This window comes from Pituophis catenifer, unplaced genomic scaffold (assembly GCF_029215685.1).
Source record: "Pituophis catenifer annectens isolate HBS135680 unplaced genomic scaffold, rPitCat1.0.hap2 SCAF_3, whole genome shotgun sequence".
Taxonomy (NCBI): Eukaryota; Metazoa; Chordata; class Lepidosauria; order Squamata; family Colubridae; genus Pituophis; species Pituophis catenifer.
The window spans coordinates 17,032,206-17,049,099 of NW_027256883.1; the positions used below are offsets into that span (position 1 = coordinate 17,032,206).

A 16,894-nucleotide genomic window follows, 5' to 3' on the forward strand; every position below is an offset into this window, starting at 1 on the left:
AAGGCTTGGGCCACTGGGTATATATTTGACACGCTTCACTTCTGCCCTGAGATTTCCTTTGCTTCAGACACTTGGCAACTGACTTATATTTATGACGGTTGCAGTGTCCCGGGGCCACGTGATCACTTTTTGTAACCTTGTGACAAGCAAAAGTGAATGGGGAAAGCAGATTCACTTAACAACCGCATTACTAACTTAAGAACTGGAGCGATTCACTTAACAGCTCTGGTTGTTAAGGTCGTAAAATGAGGCAGAAGTCACTTAACAGACGTCTCGTTTAGCAACAAGAAATTTTTGGACTCCATTGTTGTGGTCGTAAGTCGAGGACCACCTGTAATAGCCCCATCTTCATTGTATGTCTTCAAGCAGAGTCTAGACAGCCATCAGTCAGGAGTGCTTTAATTTGAATTCCTGCACTAAACAGGGGGGTTGGACTTAATGGCCTCTGTGGCTCTTTCTGACTCCGATTCTGTATATCTAAAACATCCTTTTTGAAGTGGGTTAATGGCTATGAGGAAGGAGAAATTACTTTTTCCGTGAAAAGAAGCCTCCCGTTATGAAACCTAAAAGCACTTCAATTAAATTCCAACCTCCTTGAATACCTGCTAAAACCTGTTGGAGCTTGCCAATAAGAGATAATTTGTTTACTAAACAGGGACTCTAATTTAAGTAGCTGTTCTCTGTTAATGATAAAGAATAGTTTTGCAAAAAAAACACCCCAAAAATCCATTTAATTACCGGTCAGCCTCATGGTAAACAATTCATTTTTAAGCCATTCAGCCAAATCTTCATTAAACAGTGTTGCTAACTTAATAAAGCCATCCATTTAATTTAATTATTTAATTCAGTTTAGTTTAATTTAATTTTTTATTATTTTAATTTATTTTATTATTTTATTTATTACCCTGTTTCCCTAAAAATAAGGCCCAACTGGAAAATAAGTCCTAGCATGATTTTTCAGGATGCTCGTAATATAAGCCCTACCCCCCAAATAAGGCCCAGTTAAGATCGTCAGCCAGATGGGTGCATTTAGTACCGTATTTCCCCAAAAATAAAACCTAACCAGAAAATAAGCCCCAATGCATCTTTTGGAGCAAAAATTAATATAAGACCCGGTCTTATTCTCAGGGAAACACGGTATGCCTCCTATCTCCCCTAGTACACCGATTGAATGTTGAAAACTCTACTAAAACCAAAACTAAGAGAGCTAAGAGATGGATAGCACAGGGATGAGGTTTTCTTATCCCATCAGCCACTTCCAGTGGTGAGCACCCCCCCCCCCACTTGGGGACCCAGGCCAACAGGAAAGCCAGGCTTTGATACCCTTCCAGAAGGCCAAAAGGGAGGGGGCAGTTCTCACCTCCGATGGAAGAATGTTTCACAGGGATGGGGCCACAGCAGAAAAGGCTCTTCTCCTTGAACCCGCCTGCTGGAATTCCTTAGCAGACAGCAGCCCTCTTTCACTGGCACGAGAGGGGGAGGCTTTCCCGTTGGGAAAGACACCCTGGAACCCAGGAGTGGGCTTCAAAAATTTTAGCAAGGGGTTCTCTGCCAGGTTGCTGGGTGGGTGTGGCCATGGTGGGAGTGGCCTACTTGGCTTCCTGCACCACAGCGGGGGGGGCATTTTTGCCCTCCCCGGACTATGTAGGCTTTCTTCGAGCTCCCGGGAGGGCAAAAACTGCCTCCCTGGGCCCCAGAGGCCCTCTGGAGGCCAGAAACGGGTCTGTTTCCCACCTTCCCGAATTTCCAGTAGGCCTGCTTTTTGCCCTCCCCAAGCCTCCACGCGTGTCCTGCACTTACCTGCATCCAAAACGGGCTGCGTGGGGACTCCTGGGAGGGGAGGGCTGTGGTGGGCGGGGCCAGCCAGGTGTGGGATTTGGGAGTTCTCTGAACTGCACAGAATCTTAGCTAAAGGTTCTCCCAAACTCCTGCAAACCCCCAGCAGCCCACCCCTGCTGGAACCCGTGTCATGTTTCATTGCTTCAATAGCAATGAAAATATTATTACATTGGGCCATTTTAATTGATTTTTTTTTCTCCTTTGATAAATAACAGGTAACTTTCCAATCTGAATAAAACAGTCCATATATAAGTAGGTGGGGATCATAATCTCCCAAGAGAGCTCCTTTGCTTGCCATCACTAAAGCGGGCACCAGTTCAATTCTCCTTGGTACACATCTCAGAACTTCCTTGGTAATGGCCTCCCCTTTGCAAAATCCTTCCTCAGGAAGCTAATTTGACTGCATTTAAAACCAGAGAGTTGAAAAGGCATTTGGAAGCAATCTAATGAAATTTTCTGATTTTTTTCCCCTTCCTACAGACTGTATTGAAAATGCAACTATCTTTGTTTCAGAGTTGTTGTTGTTTTAAAGTATTACCATACTTTTCAGAGTATAAAACGCATCTTTTCCCCCCTAAAAGAGGGTGAAAATTTGGGTGCGTCTTATACACTGAATGTAGCCCTGCCCATCCACCAGCCCCCACCCTTTGGCCTCCGCACATCGTGTTTTCGGCCTCCTCATGCTGTTTTAGACCTGTTCCAGGCTGCGGGGATCGCCCCAGCACATCGCCGCCTCCGTGCCTCACGTTTTTGGCCTCCAAACGCAAAACGCAAAGTGAGGCCAAAAACATGAGGCACAGAGGCCAAAAACAAGAGGCACGGAGGTGGTGATGGTCTGTGGCAATCTCTGCAGCCTGGAACAGCTGATTGGGGGTATTCCGGGAGGCCAATCAGCTGCTCGTGCTGAATCAGGCTGTGATAATGTGCTGAAGCTAACCAGGCTGTTTGCTATTTGCTGCAAGGACACTAGGGAGATGAATACCAGTGGATGCTGGTAGGCAGAGGCAGAATTTTGTTTTTCTTGTTTTCCTCCCCAAAAATGTGCGTCTTTTATACTCTGGTGCATCTTATACTCCAATGCGTCTTATACTCCCAAAAATACGGTATGTCTTCTATATTATTGTGAACTTCTGGGAGGAGAACTTATAAAGCTGAATGGAAAACAGGATGAAGTGCTTTTAGAAATAAATACAAGATGAATCCCTGAGGAATTGTGAGAAGCCACAAGCTATACGTCCTAGCACTTGCCTGCACGATAGTCGACTCTTGATTTGGGGACAAACTAAAGTTTCTCAGGAAATCCCTCGCCTCAGGACCAGCAAGGAGACAAGAGAGAATTGGGAAAGGTCACTTCGAGAGAAGGAAAATTGGGGTCTTTTTGCTATCCTCAAAGGTGGATTGGCCGACAAAGGCAGTCAGCAGGGAAGGGACAACGACTTATAAAAGAAAACCTACCAGATAACATTAATAAAACTTATACAATCGGGGGGAGGGGGAAGCACTTCTTTGCACAGTGAAACTGTCAGGATGGCTACCAAAAAAAAAAAAAAAAAGATTGGATGAATTCATGAAAGACAGGCCTGTCTGTTCAATCTGGAAGACTCAATATTTTCTGCCGATTGAGGAAGGCCTGCCTCCAAATTCCAGGGAACACCGGGGGGGGAAGATATACAGTATTCATTTCACACCAGTGACTCATAGCATCTTCTAATGTCATTCAACCATGGCTGAGCCAAAATAGCAGTAAGGAGGACAAGCTTTACATCATCTCAATGATAGCTGGAAGACGTTGTACAGAGGTCATAAATCAGCAGCGGAGAAATGTTCCGTGTCTCAGTTTCCTGCTTTAAAAGCATTTATCCCCAGGCCAAGAACGTTTTGTTGGCTTACTGTGGGCAACAAAGTTTAAACGAAGGTGGGCCTTGCTATGACTCAGCGGGGCTGATCTTAGGTTTTGGGTGTTGTGGTATTTTGCCATGGGAAAAGCAGCGTTCTGAATTTTTTCCTTGCGCCTCTTTCATTGGAAATCTTGATTTGTTTTGTCCAGGTGCTGGGAGAGAATGAGAAACCTGGGAAAGCTGTATTGGTTGCCTTGACAGAGAAGGACCTCTTGATATTTGAAAGCATGCCACGCATCAAGGAAGCTTGGTTTACTCCACTGCATTCCTACCCTCTCTTAGCTACCAGGTATGTTCTTTGCTTTAGACCAGAATATATATAGAGACACGATGGTTCAGTGGCTAAGACATTGAGCTTGTCAATCGAAAGGTCGGCAGTTCAGCGGTTCGAATCCCGAGTGCTGTGTAATGGGGTGAGCTCCTGTTACTCGTCCCAGCTTCTGCCAACCTAGGAGTTCGAAAGCACATAAAAAATGCAAGTAGAGAAATAGGGACCACCTTTGGTGGGAAGGTAACAGCATTCTATGCGCCTTTGGCGTTTAGTCATGTCGGCCACATGACCATGCAGACGTCCTTCGACAGCGCTGGCTCTCCAGCTTTGAAACAGAGATGAGCACCGCCCCCTAGAGTTGGGAACGACTAGCACATATGTACCAGGGGAACCTTTACCAGGAGAGAGAGAGAGAGATCGCATTTTTAAGCTCTCTGATGGATGCCAGACACTTTCCTTTCTCTAGTCCAGAATATATAAAGAGATACCTCATTTTTAAGTTCTCTCTTGGCTAGCAGGTACCTCCGTTTAAATTACTTTTTTCCCATGTTTTTCACTCCCATTTTAGCCAGAGGGGCTTATGCAGATTTGTAATAAAACAGATTCTCCCCTCTAGCTACGATTAAAAAGGTACAAGATGAAAAATAACTGGAAAGAGAGAGAGGTGAGAAATAACAAATTATGTGTTCCCATAATAGGAAAAAGTGTAGTATTATATTAACGGGTTTTTATGTAGGTAGTCCTCAACTTGGGCCCGGTTGCTCAGTGGCCATTCAAAGTTACAATGGAGCCCACAAAAATTATCCCAAAGGTGCTTTTTCTAAAAGGCAACTGAACTTTCTCGGTTTATTGTTTGAAAACATTTCGCTTCTCATCCAAGAAGGTTCTTCAGTTCTTCAGTTGAGAAGTGAAATGTTTTCAAACAAAAAAACCCAGGAAAATCTAGTTGCCTTTTGGAACAAGCCTCTTTGGAACAACCGTGTCCTGGATGATTGAGAATCTCCATAGACATTTACCCACAAAAACTAACTACCATATTTTTCAGAGTATACGACGCATCGGAGTATAAGGTGCACCTTAGTTTTTGGGCAGGAAAATAAGAAAAAAGCTGAGTGGCAGGTGGATCGGCCTCCCGGAATACCCCCAATCAGCTGTTCCCAGAGGTGAATTTTAGCAACGGGTTCCTTGGTTGTGAACTCTGTGCCTTGCTGTTTTTTCAGCCTCTGAAACTCCGTTTCAGAAAAAACTTTTTTTTCTGCCTCTGAAAGCTTCCGAAACAGAGCTTCCGAAAAAAAGCCTCTGAAACTTAATTTCAGAGGCTTTTTTTCTGAAGCTTCATTTCTGAGGCTTTTTTCAGTCTCTGAAATGAAACTTCCGTTTGAGAGGCTGGGCGGGGCTACGTTCAGAGCATAAGACACATCCAGATTTTCCCCCTCTTTATTGGGGGGAAAAGGTGCATCTTATACTCCGAAAAATATGGTATGTTCCGAAGTTCCGACATCCACTCTCACGTTCCTACCCCACTGTCATGTGACCACATTTGGGTGCTCATCAATCAGCCCACATTTATGATGGTTTGCAGCACCCTGCAGTCATGTGACTGTGATTTACAATGTTTCAAAGCTTTGCTGGCTGAGGAACTCTGGGAGTTGAAGTCCACAAGTCTTAAAGTTGCCAAGGTTGGGGACCCCTGCTGTAGAGAACAATGGGTTCGCTTAACAACCACTGGGAAAAAAGATCCTAAAACTGCCAGGTTCCATTAGGGACTATAAATCCATTAGGGACTATGGCTTAGGACCTGGGTAGTTACGAGATCGCCTTCTGCCACCGATAGCCTCCCACCGACCAATACACTCCCACGGAGAGGGACTCCTCAGGGTGCCGTTGGTCAAACAATGTCGACTGGCGACCCCCAGGAGGAGAGCCTTCTCTGTGGGGGCACCTGCCCTCTGGAATGAATTGCCCCCGGAGATACGTATGATCCCTGACCTACGTACCTTTCGCCGTGCCCTTAAGACTTTACTGTTTCAACAGGCTGGGCTGGCTTAAATAACGAATTTTAATGGGTGTTTTAGTTTTTTTTAATATAAGGGCCAAATTATTTAATTTGTTTTAAACTGTTTTTAAATTTTATGGATATATGTGTTTTATTGTGGCTGTGCACCGCCCTGAGTCCCTCGGGAGAAGGGCGGTATAAAAATTTAAATAATAAATAAATAATAAAATAAAATAAATAAGTACTACAGATAGTCAAGGATTATCCGCAGTACTTTCCACATCAAAGGTTCTTCCTATCCATCCATCCATGCATCCAAATTCAGGAGATCTGTTACAAGACACATATGGGATTTTAGCCCCTTGTCCTGTGTATTGTCTTCAGTGGATAGTTTTCATAATTCATAGCTATATAACCCTCTCAATCTGGCAATCTGAGAAGGTACACAGAATTGTGCTACTGAAACTTGGAAGCTGCTGATGCATCAGAAAGCATTTACATAGCAAGGCCTCTGACGGGAGGGGTGTAGAACACCAGTTTATCATTGGATCACCCTTGAGGTCATCTTACTTGATGATCTCAAGGGATGAGACAAAAGCAGTGATTTGAGATGATAGTCTTGAGGAAACATCTCTGAACCTCATTGGAGAAATATGATGGGCCCACAGCACACTTTAGAGCAGGACATCTCCAAACTTGACAACGTTAAGACTTGTGGGCTTCAATTCCCATAATTCTGGCTTGGGAATTCTAGGAGTTGAAGTCCACAAGTCTTAAAAGTTACCAAGTTTGGAGACCCCTACAATAAAGTCTGGACAATCAATGGAAGCTTCATGCATTTGATCAGCTTCTCCTGAACACCGCAGAAGATAAATTCTCTGTTGTAATATTTTTTATTGTTTTATATCATACATTTCTTTTATATCTTGAGTGTGCTCTCTAGGTGTCCAAGGTTTTAACATACGAACAAACGTCATCGTCATAATCATATGTATATAAACAAATATAAAGTAACATATAAACAAGTACTGTATACGATAACATTCATCATATTATAACATGTATTATCTTCCATTGTTATATCAATTATATAATTATCAAGTAAGAAAAAAATATGATCCGTCTGTTTTCCTTTCTCATACACACCATATTCCACCCAATTTTACAACGACGGTCCATCTCTTTAGGTCTCTTCCCTTCTCCTTCCCTCTCTTCCCTTCTCCCCTCCACTTCTCTCTCCTTCCCTTTTTCCTTCTCCTCTCCTCCCCTCCACTTCCCTCTCCTTCCCTCTCTCCTTCTCCTCTCCCCTCTCCTTCCCTTCCCTCTCCTCCCTTTTTCTCTCCTCCTCTCCCTTCTCCTCTCTCTTCTTCTCCACTTCCCTCTCCTTCCCTTTCTCCTACTCCTCTCCTCTCATCCACTTCCCTCTCTCCTTTCCCCTCTCTCCTTCCCTCTTCTTCTGTCTCCTTCCTTCTCTGAAGAGAAGTTCCTCATGTTACCAGCCAAAGCTGGCCCATGTAGTGTTAACTGTTGAGCTGTCATTAGGGAAAAGTTGAGGAGAACAAACGGAGATGAATGACTTGTTGAAGGGCCAGGCTCCCAACCTAATATTCTGATGATACAAGAGTGAGAAACTTAATTACTGCAGAAAAAAAAATCCAGCCATCATGGTTTCTACACACGATTTTGGGTTTAAAGCTCGTTGGCTTGAAACCATGGAATCCGCTGAAACTCTGACCCCCCCCCCAATCCTAATGTACGCTTAATTGGACTGCAGTTTTTATTATCTTGGATTCCCAGTACCTGTCAGAGAAACTTTGCCTGACCCTGTATTTGTTTTGTTCTGGAAACCGCACAGGAAACCTGAGAAACTTTGCAACCTCTGAACAGCCCCCACAGGCAAGCGAAATGTCTGTGGTATCCAGTTCCCTATTTCTATAGACCAGGAAGGTTATCTTAGGACAACTACTTAGAAAAGAACAACTAAGTTGCCACAAGCACGCACCTGTCTGAAGTCAGGGGAACTGGAAATATACATCGCGAGATGCAGTTTCGTCTTTGAAAAATTCATCCCGCCAGCATGCTGTGTATTGTCATAATCAGTTAGATCAGAATCCCAATTTTCAGCTATTTTAGATACAGCTGGTCCTCGACTCAGGATCACAAGTGAGCCTACGTTTTTTGCTGCTAAGCAAGGCAGTTGTTAAGTGAGTTTTGCCCCATTGTACAGTCCTTTTTTGCCACAGTTGTTAAGCTTTAACGACTTAACAACCACAGTTGTTAAGTGAATCATGCAGTTGTTAAACAAATCTCGCTCTCCCCCCCCCTCAAATCTCTCTTTGACTTTGCTTGTTGGAAACCAGCTTGGGAAGGTTAAAAATGCTGATCACATGACTCCAGAATGGTGCAACTGGCATAAATACATGTCAGTTGCCAAGTGCCTGAATTTTGATCACATGACCATGGGAATGCTACAACGATTGAAAATGTGAAAACCTGCCATAATTCACTTTTTCCAGGGCTGTTGTGACTTTGAACAGCCACTAAACAAATGGTTGTTAGTTGAGGACTACCTGTAACCTACATGGATCTTCCAAGTCCTGTTTTATGTCCTTTTTTACACATACAATTTGATTCACAAATCTGTCCCATAGAATCAAAGGCTGGGCATCTAAGTGTTTCCCTCACACACACACACACTTTTTTCTTCAGTGTGTATACTTCATGATGTACTGACCAGTGGTGGGTTCCAACTGGTGTTACCATTGCTTCTCTTTGCGCACGCACTTTGTGTGCGATTGCCGCGCGCATGCTCGCTTCGTTCACACGCGCACCGACCTTGCACTCCACGCAAGTGCATTAGATTTCTGCCCAGCTGAGGCGCAGCAATCCACTCTGCCGCGCCTATAAACTGGGCTAAAAAACGACAAATAAATGTAGGTATAACACGGGGGCGGGTGGGAGGGCCCAGCTCACAGTCATAGAGAACCAGTTCACTGACATCACACATCACCACTACCGGCTCGCCCGAACTGGGCCGAACCGAGAGCAACCCACCACTGGTACTGACTATCTTGTCTGCTGTAAATATAAACGTTATGATTTACAGCAAAAAATAGATATACTTATTTATATAAAACTACAAGTTTGTGTTGGTGTCTCTGACTCCTTGTGAACAGCTGCTGTGCAATTCCCTGACTTTTCTTGCCTTAGGCATGAAACTAGCTTTGGGCCAGTCACTTTCTCTCGGTCGTAGGAAGAAAACAATGGCAAACCACTTCCAAAATGTTGTCAAGAAAGCTGCAGGGACTTGTCTCGGCCAGGGGTGTCAAACTCAATTTCATTGAGGGCTGCATCAGGGTTGTCTTTGACCTCGGAGGGGGGTCGGGGTGTGTGTGGCCAGCTTGATGTCACTCGTTGAGGCTCTGTTTTCAGTTGCGACAGCCTCCTGCAGCCCTCTGCCAGAGAAAACTGAGCTGGGGGGGGCACACACAGCCCACCTAGATTCTGTTTTCGGCCACGACGGCCTCCTGTAGCCCTCTACCAGTGAAAACAGAGCCCTGGAGGCTGCGCATGCTTTCACTGGCAAAGGAACCTCTATCCAGTCTTTTGCTGTTTCCAGGGCAGCCCCGTGGGACAGATCTAAGCACCCCGCGGGATGGATTCGCCCCACAGGCCTTGAGTTCGATACCGCTGGTCTAGGCAGTCGCCAGGAATCAAGATTGACATGAATCCAGATGGTGATCTTTAGCTTGGTTCCTGGTAACTTTGTAGACATGTTCCTATTTTTTTTTTTTTAGCACCAATACAGAAAAGGTTCTTTTAAAGATATTTTTCCAGCGCTCCAGCCCAGCCTATACTTTGGCCTCCCCAGTACATAAGATAGAAGACTTTTTCTTGGAAAGTGGTAGGGGAAGAAATGTGTGGTATATATTTGCCCAGTATGACTAATAGACCAGTAGTGGGTTTCAATTTAGTTTGCTACCGGTTCGCTTGTGCGCATGCATGCACAGAAATGTCCGGGCAGGTGGGCGGAGCCTCTCGCCGCCACTTCTACCGGTTCGTCCGATCCGGGGCGAACCGTTAGCAACCCACCACTGTAATAGACCAACCGCTACTCTTCCTGAGTTGGCCACCCCTACCAGTGATTATCCATGCTTTGATGACAGTTGATTGTGACAACGGTACAAGTCCGATTGGGCTGTCCTTGAGAAAAAAAAATAGAATCTGGAAATCGACGTTGAGGTCAAAGATAAGAGCTAGGCTACTTTCCAAGTACAGGTTTAGTATAATGCCTGTTTTAAACGATCTGTACTGATTGGTTGTTGGTTACTGGCAAAATGTAAGGTGCTGGCGTTATCCTTTAAAGTCTCAAAGGGACTGCCTGTCCTGTTACAAAACGGACCAGTGGTTTTGGTCAACCATTCTGAAGATGTCCCATTGTTATAGATCCTACTTTCTGGCCCATTGGATGGGGGGTTCTCAGACATTGCTCCTAGACAATGGAATATATTTATTCCACCTTCCCACCCCCATTTGTTTGTAGGAACTCTGCGAAGATGCCTCATTCTCAACAAATGTTGTTTACGCCCTTGTTAGCGTGGAATTTTTAAACTTTTTATATTCGGTTATTGGATGCTTTGCGTATTTGCCAGAGCAGAAAGGCAGGTATAAATCAAATGCACTTAATAAATAACTATGTACCAACAACCAAGTTTGACCCTATATGACAGCCAGGCAGGAAAAGATGGCCAGATACTGCCACCTGCTGTGACCTGCTAGAGCATGCTGGCTCTTAAATGCACATCGCAGTCCATTAAAAGGTTCCTTTGACCTGGCAAATCTTCTCCAGCTGGGAGAACTTTGTGGGCGAAAGCTCTCATCAGCTCCCTCATCCAACCCTTCTCTTTTCTCTGTACTCTCCATCCTTTGTTCAGTTACCTTGAAATGGCCTCTGATTCCTTGATCTGTACAGGTTAATAAATGCTCAGGTTTTTTTCCTGATGCTGTTCAACCAGAGTTGAAATGCTCCCGGTTCAGACCAGATCACCCGATCCGGTAGCAATGGCGGCGGGTGGTTCGGAGAACCGGTAGCAAAAATCCCTCTCCCCCCCCCCATGCCCAGCTGAGCCGCGCGATCATCAGAGGCTTTTTTTTAATTTTTAAAAGCATTTTTTCTACAACCTCTTCGGCAAAAAAATTGCTTTTAAAAGTAAAAAAAAAAGCCCCTGATGATCGCGCGGCTCAGCTGGGATCGTCAGAGCTTTTTAAAAGCATTTTTTCTACAACCTCTTCGGCCGAAGAGGTTGTTGAAAAAATGCTTTTAGAAGTTTAAAAAAAAAAAAAAAAGTTGGCCACGCCCACCCAGTCACATTACACTCCCACCAAGCCATGCCCACAGAACCGGTAGTAACAAATTTTACATTTCACCACTGTGTTCAACCTATTTGCACATAGGTTGAACACATAGGTTGGATCCTTGGAATGCATAAAAAATGTTTAAACTACATTGGCTACCAAGCTATTACAGATACATCTTCCTAGTTGCCTCTTTGACATGATTCTTTGGGTGGGGGGGAAACCCTTAGTAAACAAGGTAATATATTGCAAAATGGGATGGGGCTCTTGTTTTCCCTAGAAGCTTCTTTTTTCCAGCTAGGACAATAATACCCATCAGACATGAAGTATGATTGAAGGTTTATGTATTATAAAAATAGGAAGGAAGGAAGGAAATGTTGCTTTTTATTAGGATTTGAATAGAAATAACATTCTGGCATCTTGGTCATTTCATAACTCGTGCAAGAATTCACACTGGTCCCCTTTTTTGCACAGGCCTCGTAACCCGTGTTTACAAACCACTGTCTTTTCACCACTGATGTGCCGGAACAGACATATCCCCCCCTTTCCCACATGCTGCTTAAAAAAAAAAATCACAGACGGCAGCACCGGACTTGTCCATGCCCGGGAAGGACAGCAGCTGGGTGCTCAGCTGTTGCTCCACCATGATCTCCAAGTCGAACTTGGCGATCAGCTCCTGCATGGCGGCAGCGGTGGGAAGGGAGGCTGAGAGAAGCCGGCCGAGAGACAGGAGCGAAAAAAGGGGCCACGGCCTCTGCCTCGAGCCCGTCGCGGGCATCACTGAGGGGAAAAAAAGCGGCCCAAGAGCAGCATGGGGGAAGGGAAGGAGAGATGGGAGGAGAAAGAGCTGTTTTAGGGAAAGGATTTTGATTAGTCACAAGGAAAAATTTCCCATAAATGCAAGTGAACAAATGGCAGACATATACGGGATCCCCAATGAAACTGTCTTTCTTCCGCTTTCTCCCACTAAAATTGTTTCCCTAACAACATGTGTTGATTCTTAAATTTGTTTTCAGGTTGGTACATTCAGGACCCGGGAAGGGCTCTCCACAGTCTGGGGTAGATTTGTCGTTTGCCACTCGAACGGGCACGCAACAAGGGATTGAGAGCCACCTTTTCAAAACCGAGACTAGCCGAGACCTTTCACTGTGGACCAGGAGCCTAGTCCAAGGTTGCCACAACGCAGCTGAACTCTCCGTAGAAGTCACAACAGGTAAATCAACAGCAGAGAAGCTGCTTGGCAATCAAGTTCTCCCAGAACAGGAGAAATAAGAATAGAATAGAATAGAATAGAATAGAATAGAATAGAATAGAATAGAACAGAACAGAACAGAACAGAACAGAACAGAACAGAACAGAACAGAACAGAACAGAACAGAACAGAATAGAATAGAATAGAATAGCAGAGTTGGAAGGGACCTTGGAGGTCTTCTAGTCCAACCCCCTGCTTAGGCAGGAAATCCTATATCTTCAGACAAATGGTTATCCAACATCTTCTTAAAAACTTCCAGTGTTGGAACATTCACAACTTCTGGAGGCAAGTTGTTCCACTGATTAATTGTTCTAACTGTCAGGAAATTTCTCCTTAGTTCTAAGTTGCTTGTCCCCTTGATTAGTTTCCACCCATTGCTTCTTGTCCTGCCCTCAGGTGCTTTGGAGAATAGCTTGACTCCCTCTTCCTTCTGGCAGCCCCTGAGATACTGGAACACTGCTATCATGTCACCCTTAGTCCTTCTTTTCATCAAACTAGACATACCCAGTTCCTGCAACTGTTCTTCATATGTTTTAGCCTCCAGTCCCCTAATCTTCTTCGTTGCTTTTCTCTGCACTCTTTCTAGAGTCTCAAATCTTGGTGGACCTCCCTGGCTTCTGCCAGTAGCAAAACAGAGACCATGTCAATAAACTAGATGGTGTTGAAAGGATTTTTTTACAGTTTGGAGTGATTGGCTAGAGAGCCAAATCAACTCCATCCAACATCTGTTGCTCATACTAAATGGCAGATCTTTGCTAGCCTGGACTGTTGTTTTGTTTAAATCCTTTGATCAATGGTCTGGTCTCAACATTTGCGCACTTTAAAAGATCTAAAGAAGAAGGAGGGAGAGAGGAGGAAAGACTAATGTCAACAACAGTTTTTCTGGAGATTAAAACAATTCAGGCAGCCTGATAAGAGATGGACATTGAGGAGAAATTGAGAGCAGAGCAATTGGCCTAATCCTAGTCCCTGCAGTGGCCTGGTCAGAAAACCAAGGTGAGTCTTATAGGTTCAAGGCCAGAAAAAGAGTCGAGAAGGAGTTCTGTAGGGTGGATTGAACTTCCATCTGTGACACGAAGTGCTAAATCTGACACTTCATTATAGAGCTTATAAATTGGCTTGAGGCAGTCAGTATCTCAGCCCAGTGGTGAAATTCAATTTTTTTTACTACCGCTTCTGTGGCTTGGTGGGCGTGGCTTGGTGGGTGTGGCAGGGGAAGGATACTGCAAAATCTCCATTCCCACCCCACTCCTGGGGGGAAGGATATTGCAAAATCTCCATTTCCACCCCACTCTGGGACCAGCCAGAGGTAGTATTTGCCGGTTCTCCGAACTACTCAAAATTTCCGCTACCGGTTCTCCAGAACATGCTGGATTTCACCCCTGTCTCAGCCGCCTCACAAATTGGTCCTTTTGAGATGACATAGGGTAAATGAAGACAAGAATACTGACTCCCCATATTAAGGAAAGGCAGGATATAAATGTAATGTTTTATCAGTAAATCTTATACAAGAGGAGTCTTAGCATCCAGAAATTTTGAAAAGCAAGACCAATGGCTAAACGTCTCTTATTCACTGGAAGTTTACACTTTACTTCATGTCCTTGACTGTAGTATTTTCCCCAAGGCTGATAAACCTGATTCAGGGATGTTATAAAATACCCAACTCCCTTTTTAATTAAACGCAGACAGCAATTGGTATTACACTATGGATCGTACCACGTTTTAATGGTGCATGGTCAGCTGTGCTGAAACCTTTGTGCTATATTAACCTCATTGTTACAATCATTGGAACTTCTTTCCAATTAGCAGGGAACTCATTAGCATTCCTATTAATCCCCAAGCTACTGCCAGCATCGGAGTGGCCTCATAATCTTTTATTAGCAATATCACTCTTCTAAAGTGCCATAAATCCTGTTTTGTTCTTGTTTCCTTCTTCAGCTTGCACGTACAAAAACCAGGAGTGCCGTTTGACCATCCATTATGACCATGGATTTTCCCTCACCACCGAACCCCAAGTTGGTGCCTTTCCCAAAACCATCTTCCAGTATCCCTACGAGAAGCTAAAATCGTCTTCAGACGATGGGATTCGGATGCTCTATTTGGATTTTGGAGGAAAGGAAGGTGAAATTGTAAGTGTGTTGGGTTGTTTTTCAACATAGCTGGAAGTGAAGGTTGTTATCATTTGTAGCATCTGGTTATTAGAAAACACGATCCTCACAGATTAGCTGTTCTATGAAGCAGGAAAAGCACATTTCATGTCAGCATTACTAGTCATTAATGAATTGTCCCTTGCATGGTTAACATTATTACCCATGGATATTCTCTGCATTGTAAACTGGTTTTTCCCAGTTGCAATGGCTGTGAAAGTTGAACCATAAGAAAGTCTGAGTGCCAAAGAATGGAGGCCTTTGTACTATGGTGCTGAAGAAAACTCCTGCAAGTCCCTTGGACTGCAAGGCGATCAAACAGGTCAGTCCTAGAGGAGATCAACCCTGACTGCTCTTTAGAAGGCCAGATCCTGAAGATGAAACTCAAATACTTTGGCCACCTAATGAGAAGGAAGGACTCACTGGAGAAGAGCCTAATGCTGGGAAAGAATGAGGGAAAAAGAAGAAGGGGACGACAGAGAATGAGGTGGCTGGATGGAGTCACTGAAGCAGTAGGCATGAGCTTTAAATGGACTCCAGAGGATGGTAGAGGACAGGAAGGCCTGGAGGAACATTGTCCATGGGGTCGCGATGGGTTGGACACGACTTCACAACTAAAAACAACAAATTTTCTGCATTATAAAACAAAAGAATTTTCTCCATTCCATACAAAACATCTGTCAGAGTTCCAAATAATAGATCCATTACAAGCAAAAACTCCAAGGCAGGTGGATTTCTCAAAGAATAGCTTTATTGGAGATATCATATTGGCACATATCCAGTGAAAACTAACTCTTGAGGGGTCCCTTGGTTTTCACCTAATTAAAAGTAAAAGTTTTTCCCTCAGCCCCAAACAATCAGTCACATGGCCCAATCAAGGCAGCGTCCGCTGGTCTGGTGACATCACTCCTCCTTCCTCCGGCCAGGTGTGAGAACGTCTTTGGTTCCCAAGAGAAAGTATTTTATTTCGACTACAACCCCAGCTATCTCTAATCCCCCCTCCCTATCCCTCGCTGCAGAGTGGCAGCACTGAAGCTCCAAGTCGGCTTCAGCCAGGTCAGCTTCAGGGTTGACAACTTCATAACTACAAAAAAAAAAAAAGAGAGAGAGAGAGAGTGAGTCTGACTCTTGATGGGGATAGTGAAGAACCTACTCATCTGGAGGCACTCTATGGAAAAGCTTGGAAAAGGTTGATATGAGCATCATCTACTCCTTGGATCATATTTTGCAGTCCTGCCTCCTTCCAAGAGGACATTTTCTTTCGGTGGAGGCAGTGATGGTATTCAGCTGGTTTGAGCCGGTTCAAGCAAATTGGTAGTTAAATTGCTGGCTGGCCCCGCCCCTCCCCTTCCAGGAGTCCCCATGCGCCCCATTTTGGCTCCCAGGAGGCTTCAGGAAGGCCTACTAGGCCCAAAATAGGGAACGGGGGGAGCGTTCCCCCCACGACCCGTTTTTGCTCCCAGTGGGGTGCAGGAGGTCAAGTGCTGCCTGTCACACCCTCTGGCCACGCCCATTATAGCCACGCCCACCCAGCCAGTCATTAGGGCTGAGAACCAGTTGTTAAATTATTTGAATCCCACCACTGGGTGAAGGGCATTTCACATAAAAAACCCTCCACACAGACAGGAATACATTTTCCTGTTCCTTAAATTCACATCTAGAACTGAATATAAAATTCTTTTCATGGTCTCTCAATTGGATTTTGGATAGACAGCCTGTTCCTCACTGTCCCCATCAGCAAGCAGGTCAATTATCTGGATAGGGAATCAAGTGCTAGACTTGCCTCTCCCTCATCTCCCGATTTCGTAGTGTAGTTCTGTAAATACAGTTGTGGTAGAATTACAATGGTAACCATGTCAGCTCTACAAGATGAGCAGACTTAGATCCTGTCCCAAGGCCAGGATTACTTTTCCTGAAACAGATATAGTAATTGAATTTTGCAAGTTTGAATGTGCTATCTCCTTTATCTAGGGAGGGGCTTGTTTGAGACACTTTTTTTCAAGTTATTTTCTTGGACCAGAGCTCAAGGCCCACTTATCTGGTGATTGTTTTGACTCTTCTTTCTGTCTTTTAAAATCATTTCTGATGTAACATGCCTGAATTATTCCATTAAATAATCTATTGGAGCTTCAAAAT

General features: G+C 44.4%; 1 protein-coding gene across 1 annotated transcript in view; it reads left to right on the forward strand.

Annotated features, from left to right (window-relative positions):
* Positions 1 to 16,894, forward strand: part of SNTB1 (syntrophin beta 1) — a 125,634-nt gene that overhangs the window by 107,229 nt on the left and 1,511 nt on the right. Inside the window, exons 4-6 of the mRNA XM_070940355.1 lie at positions 3,887 to 4,026; positions 12,376 to 12,572; positions 14,550 to 14,740. Of these exons, the coding sequence (XP_070796456.1) occupies positions 3,887 to 4,026; positions 12,376 to 12,572; positions 14,550 to 14,740 (528 nt within the window). The remainder of the gene's footprint in view (positions 1 to 3,886; positions 4,027 to 12,375; positions 12,573 to 14,549; positions 14,741 to 16,894) is intronic.